The sequence below is a fragment of the Hyla sarda genome, chromosome 10, assembly GCF_029499605.1.
Source record: "Hyla sarda isolate aHylSar1 chromosome 10, aHylSar1.hap1, whole genome shotgun sequence".
Lineage (NCBI taxonomy): Eukaryota > Metazoa > Chordata > Amphibia > Anura > Hylidae > Hyla > Hyla sarda.
The window spans coordinates 109876601-109883370 of NC_079198.1; the positions used below are offsets into that span (position 1 = coordinate 109876601).

Below are 6770 nucleotides of genomic sequence, written 5' to 3' on the forward strand. Positions count from 1 at the left end.
ACGCCGTCACATGACCATCAGGACGTCACGCTGTATTCAAGGACGCCGGCCCCAGAGCGTGACGATACGCGGTTCGCAGGATCACCGCGCTGAGTGAGTGAGTGTTATTTCAACCTGCCTATTGGGTCTGGGGGGAGGGGGTTAATCTGGGGCACCGTACTATCTTCCTACAGGGGGGGGGAGGGGGTCATCAGGGGGGTACTACCTTCTAACAGGGTGGGGATAGGGTTAATCTGGGGGGTACTGCATTCCTACAGGGGGGAGAGGGGGTTAAACTGGGGGGTACTACCATCCTACTGGGGGGGAGGGGGTCATCAGGGGGGTACTACCTTCTAACAGGGTGGGGGATAGGGTTAATCTGGGGGGTACTGCATTCCTACAGGGGGGGAGAGTGGGGTTTAAACTGGGGGGGGGGGTACTACCATCCTACTGGGGGGGGGGAGGGGGTCATCAGGGTGGTACTACCTTCTAACAGGGTGGGGGGACAGGGTTAATCTGGGGGGTACTGCATTCCTACAGGGGGGGGGAGGGGGTTAAACTGGGGGGTGCTACCATCCTACTGGGGGGGAGGGGGTCATCAGGGGGGTACTACCTTCTAACAGGGTGGGGGGATAGGGTTAATCTGGGGGGTACTGCATTCCTACAGGGGGGAGAGGGGGTTAAACTGGGGGGGGGGTACTACCTGCCTGCTGGAGGGAGGGGGTTAATCTGGGGGTTACTACCTGCCTGCTGAGGGGAGAGGGTTAATCTGGGGGTACTACCTGCCTGCTGGGGGGAGGGGGTTAATCTTCGGTACTACCGGCCTACCGGGGGGGGGGGGGAGGGGGTTAATCTGGGGCCCCGAGTAGGCAGGTAGTACCCCCAGATTAACCCCCTCCCCCCCCCCCAGTAGGATGGTAGTACCCCCAGATTAACCCCCCCCCCCCCAGTAAGAAGGTAGTACCCTCAAATTAACCCCCTCTTCCTGCCAGTAGGAAGGTAGCACCCCCAGATGCTGGTGGCCTCCATGTCTATTTTGCTTTTGTAGGGAACTGTACTGCACCTAATGTGGCGAATTATACCGCTCCTAATGTGGGGGAACATACTGCACCTAATGTGGGAGCTATACTGCATCTAATGTGGGGAACTATACTGCCAACCTAATGTGGGGGAACTATACTACACCTAATGTGGGGGAACTATACTGTACCTAATGTGGGGAACTGTACTGCACCTAATGTGGGGAACTATACTGCCAACCTAATGTGGGGGAACTATACTGCACCTAATGTGGGGGAACTATACTGCACCTAATGTGGGAACTATACTGCACCTAATGTGGGGAACTATACTGCCAACCTAATGTGGGGGAACTATACTGCACCTAATGTGGGGGAACTATACTGCACCTAATGTGGGAACTATACTGCACCTAATGTGGGGAACTATACTGCCAACCTAATGTGGGGGGAACTATACTGCACCTAATGTGGGGAACTATACTGCCAACCTAATGTGGGGAACTATACTGCCAACCTAATGTGGGGAAACTGTACTGCACCTAATGTGGGGGAAGTATACTGCACCTAATGTGGGGAACTATACTGCACCTAATGTGGGGGAACTATACTGCACCTAATGTGGGGGAACTATACTGCACCTAATGTGGGGGAACTATACTGCACCTAATGTGAGGGAACTATACTGCACCTAATGTGGGGGAACTATACTGCACCTAATGTGAGGGAACTATACTGCACCTAATGTAGGGGAACTGTACTATACATAATGTGGTGAACTATACTACACTTAATGTGGGGGAACTGTACTGCACTTAATGTAGGGGAACTGTACTGGTGCAGTACAGTTCCCCCACATTAGGTGCAGTACAGTTCCCCCACATTAGGTGCAGTACAGTTCCCCCTCATTAGATGCAGTACAGTTCCCCTTCATTAGGTGCAGTACAGTTCCCCCACATTAGGTGCAGTACAGTGGCACCTAATGTGGGGGAACTGAACTGCACCTAATGTGGGTAAACTGTACTGCCAACCTAATGTGGGGGAACTGTATTGCAAACCTAATGTGGGGGAACTGTACTGCCAACCTAATGTGCGGGGACTTATACTGCCAACCTAATGTGGTGGGACTTATACTGCACCTAATGTGGGGGGAACTATACTGCACCTAATGTGGGGGAACTATACTAACTGTGTGCGTATATATATATATATATATATATGCACGCGCGCAGCGTGAGTTTGTGCTTTAGGGTGCACACCCTAATGCAATAGGCTGCGCACGCCTATGGCCGTACTAAAGTTATGCTGCAACATACATTTCCCATAGACTTGCATGGGACTTTAAATAAAAACCCTGACCCTCGTAAATGGGGGTGGGTAAGGGTTAAACTACCTATCCTATGTTTGTTGATGACATATAAGTAACATGTGTGCCAAGTTTCATGTTAATATCTTTAGCCCTTTGGAAGTGATGCTGGAACATACAAACATACATACATACACACACACATACATACATACATACATACACACACACACACACACACACACACATACATACACACACATACATACAGACACACACACATACATACACACATACATACATACACATACATACATACACACACATACATACACACACATACATACACACACATACATACATACATACACACAGACACACACACATACATACATACATACATACACACACATACATACAGACACACACATACATACACACACATACATACATACATACATACACACACATACATACACACAGACACACATACATACACACACATACATACATACACACAGACACACACATACATACATACACACAGACACACACACATACATACACATACATACACACACACATACATACATACATACATACACACACACACATACACACACACACACACTCACATACACACACACACATACATACATATACACACACACATACATACATATACACACACACACACACACACATACATACATACATATACACACACACACACACACACACACATACATACATATACACACACACACACATACATACACACACACACACACACATACATACACACAGACACACACACACACACACACACACACACATACATACACACACATTGGGGTTTACTTACTTATGTGATCCCGACTCTTTTTTGTCGGGTTGTGCACCCAAATTGTATCACACATTCCATGCGACACAATTTGCGACCCAAAAAAACAAAACCCTTGACAAGAAAAACCAAAAGGGGCGTGTCCCCAACAGTTTTGAAAAAATCCCAAAATATTTACTAAGGTTTCCACAGAAAATGTGGTGTATTTAAGGAAAACCCTACAGATCAGAGCATGTGTAAAAAAGCAAAATGTAGGGAAAAGTGCAAAATGTAGGGAAACCTTAGTAAATACCTTGGGAAAATTCCTGTCGGAAATCAAACCCCACAAAGAAAACTACACTCCATCCTATAAACCCCATTGAGTTTTATATAAATAGATAAGACACGATAAGAAAAAAACGGATGTCTTGAGATAGTTCCACCCCCTAACAGAGAATCTGGGAACCCTATCGATACCTATCTAATGATGATGCAGGTGCTAGGCAGGAAAGGTACCAGGTCCTGTAGCGCAATCCACCAAACATAACGCGTTGCGAAGGTTTAGACCCTCTTCATCAGATGTACAGGCAGAGATATACACTGCCTGTACATCTGATGAAAAGGGTCTAAACCTTCGCAACGCGTTATGTTTTGGCTAAATAAATTGAACCTTTTATTATAAGAAGTTGCCTGAGTGGTGGATTGCGCTACAGAACCTGGTACCTTTCCTGCCTAGCACCTGCACTTGCATCTGATACGTCGGACAGGTTAACCTGCTGCCGATTCCAGGAAGCTGCTCCACCATCATTTATAACCACGCGCTTATTGCTGTTGTGTCTATTTACACAACAGGACAAGGTGAGCAAGACTTGTTTTACAGCATCACCATATACATACAGTGGTCCCTCAAGTTACAATATTAATTGGTTCCAGGACGACCATTGTATGTTGAAACCATTGTATGTTGAGAACTCTATGGAAACCTGGTAATTGGTTCTGAAGGCACCAAAATGTCATCCAAAAATAGGAAAAAGTGAGAATTAAAGAAAAATAAGTAGATACCTAATATAGATAAAGCAAATCCTTACATATAAAAGTAAGAAAGATCTGCTGGGAGCTGTAAATCACGGTCTATGTCAGTGTTTCGCAAGCAGGGAGCCTCCAGATGTTGCAAAACTACAACTCCCAGAATGCCCGGACAGCCAAAGGCTGTCCGGGCATGCTGGGAGTTGTAGTTTTGCAACAGCCGGGGGCACCCTGCTTGGGAAACACTGGTCTATGTAGAGGACAGGAGCTTCTTCAGGGTCCTGTACAGTACACAGTGTCCTAAAAAAGTAATGGAGTCGCCTTCACCTGGTGTCCAAAGGAGCAGCTAATCCTGGTACAGTGTACAGAACATGTAATACCTCCCTGTACTGTAGGGGGCGCTACCAGACACCAGTCAGTGCATACACTTCAGTAATACAGGGGTTTTACCAGTGAAATGCCCATTCTGATTGGTCGGTTCTTCCGGCCATTGACACATTTCACAGATCTGGACTGTCCGTTTATTGTATGTTGAGTCTGGTTTCAACTTACGATGGTCCAGAAAAGACCATTGTATGTCTAAACTATTGTATGTTGAGGCCATTGTAAGTTGAGGGATCACTTGTATATACCTTGTTCAAAACGTATTGCCTAGAGATGAGCGAACTTACAGTAAATTCGATTCGTCACGAACTTCTCGGCTCGGCAGTTGATGACTTATCCTGCGTAAATGAGTTCAGCTTTCAGGTGCTCCGGTGGGCTGGAAAAGGTGGATACAGTCCTAGGAAAGAGTCTCCTAGGACTGTATCCACCTTTTCCAGCCCACCGGAGCACCTGAAGGCTGAACTAATTTACGCAGGATAAGCTATCAACTGCCGAGCCGAGAAGTTCGTGACGAATCAAATTTACTGTAAGTTCGCTCATCTCTAGTATTGCCCTATGAGGAGCTCTACTCTATCTTTTTTCTCCATAGAGGACATTCTATCTAATGATGATGTCACTTCTTGGCCACACTTGAGGGTTGGAGGTTTATGGTGGAGTCATGTGCTGACGAACCTGGACCGCCTTCTACATTTGTGCCATTTTTCTGTTGATTCTGTCTTCTCAGCCTCATCCACCTGGTGATCAATGGCGAGTGACGTCGGCACTGCCGCCATCTGTGCGCTGCCTAAATAGAAATATCTGGAAACTTGTACGAGTTGTGTTCCCAGTGACTTGGAAAAATCCTCACCTCCAGCTTTCTGGTTACGGGCCTGTGTCCGTCATTACTATAAATCCTGCACCTGCGCTCCACACGAAAACATGAGCTCATCTCGAGCCTGGGAATGACTTGGCATCATATAACATTGCACCTCAGTGACAGTCATGTGTGTGCGAATCATAAAAGTAGTGCGAGGCCTGACACACCCTGTCCACATAAACCTCCCCCCCCCCCCCATCTCAGCCCCTATACTTTATGAATCACTGGAGAACCTGCCATACTTCTGTTGTCTATCACTTGGGGGTCTCCACTATGTTTCCAACCTGGATTCCCTTACAGTGGGCACGACACGCAGTTCTTTGATGGTTCGATAATAACTTTGGCCGCACAGTTGAAGCGTCCATCAGAAGGCACTGAGTGACACTTTATAAGTGGATTTAAAAAGTCTACACGCCCTACTGAAATATTAGGTTCTTGTGATGATAAAGAAGGAAACAAAGATAAATCATGTCAGAACTTTTTTCACCTTTAACGTGACCTATAACATGAACAATTTACAGTGGTCCCTCAACATACGGTGTTAATCCGTTCCAAACGGAGCATCGTTTGTTGAAACCATCGCATGTTGAGGGATCCGTGCAATGTAAAGTATAGGACAGTGGTCTACAACCGTTGGCTGTCCGGGCATGCTGGGTGTTGTAGTTTTGCAACATCTGGAGGTCCGCAGGTTGTAGACCACTGTTAGAGGAAGTTGTACTCACCTGTCCCCGCCGCTCCGGACCGTCACCGCTCGTCACCGCTGCCTGGGATGTCGCCGTCCATCACTGTCGCCGCGTCCCCGAGGTGTCCCTGACGCTCCGGCAAGGCCTCTGCTTCCCCGGCATCCGCGCGCTCAGTCGTCGCCATCACGTTGTTACGCACGCCGCTCCTATTGGATGACGGGACGGCGTGCGCAGGGATGTGATGACGACGATGGAGAGCGCCGACGATGCAGGGGATCCCAAAGAGGACGTGCCGGAGCCCCGAGAGACATCACCAGAGCTCACGGGGCACCATTAACGGCTATCCGGTGGGAGCTGAAGCAGTCTGTGCTGCCGGATAGCTGTTTATGCGATGGCCCTGACATAAAAAAGCATCGTATGTTGATGCTGCCTTCAACATGCGATGTCCTCTGAGAGGCCATCGCATGTTGAAATGATCGTATGTCGGGGCCATCGTAAGGTCGAGGGGTCACTGTAATTGCAAAACAAAGTGAAATCAATGAGGGGAAAAGAAAAAAAAATAACACACTATAACATGGTTGCATAAGTGTGCACACCCTTAAGCTAACAATTGGTTGAAGCACCTTTTGATTTTATTAAAACAATCAGTCTTTTGGGTAGGAGTCTATTAGCATGGCACATCTTGACATGACAA

General features: G+C 47.3%; 1 protein-coding gene across 1 annotated transcript in view; it reads right to left on the bottom strand.

The window, feature by feature from the left end:
- Positions 1-5310, bottom strand: part of LOC130293230 (uncharacterized) — a 14520-nt gene extending 9210 nt beyond the window's left edge. Inside the window, exons 1-2 of the mRNA XM_056541733.1 lie at positions 5210-5310; positions 3851-3964 (exon numbers count right to left, since the gene is read on the bottom strand). Of these exons, the coding sequence (XP_056397708.1) occupies positions 3851-3964; positions 5210-5310 (215 nt within the window). The remainder of the gene's footprint in view (positions 1-3850; positions 3965-5209) is intronic.
- Between the last annotated feature and the right edge of the window lie 1460 nt (positions 5311-6770).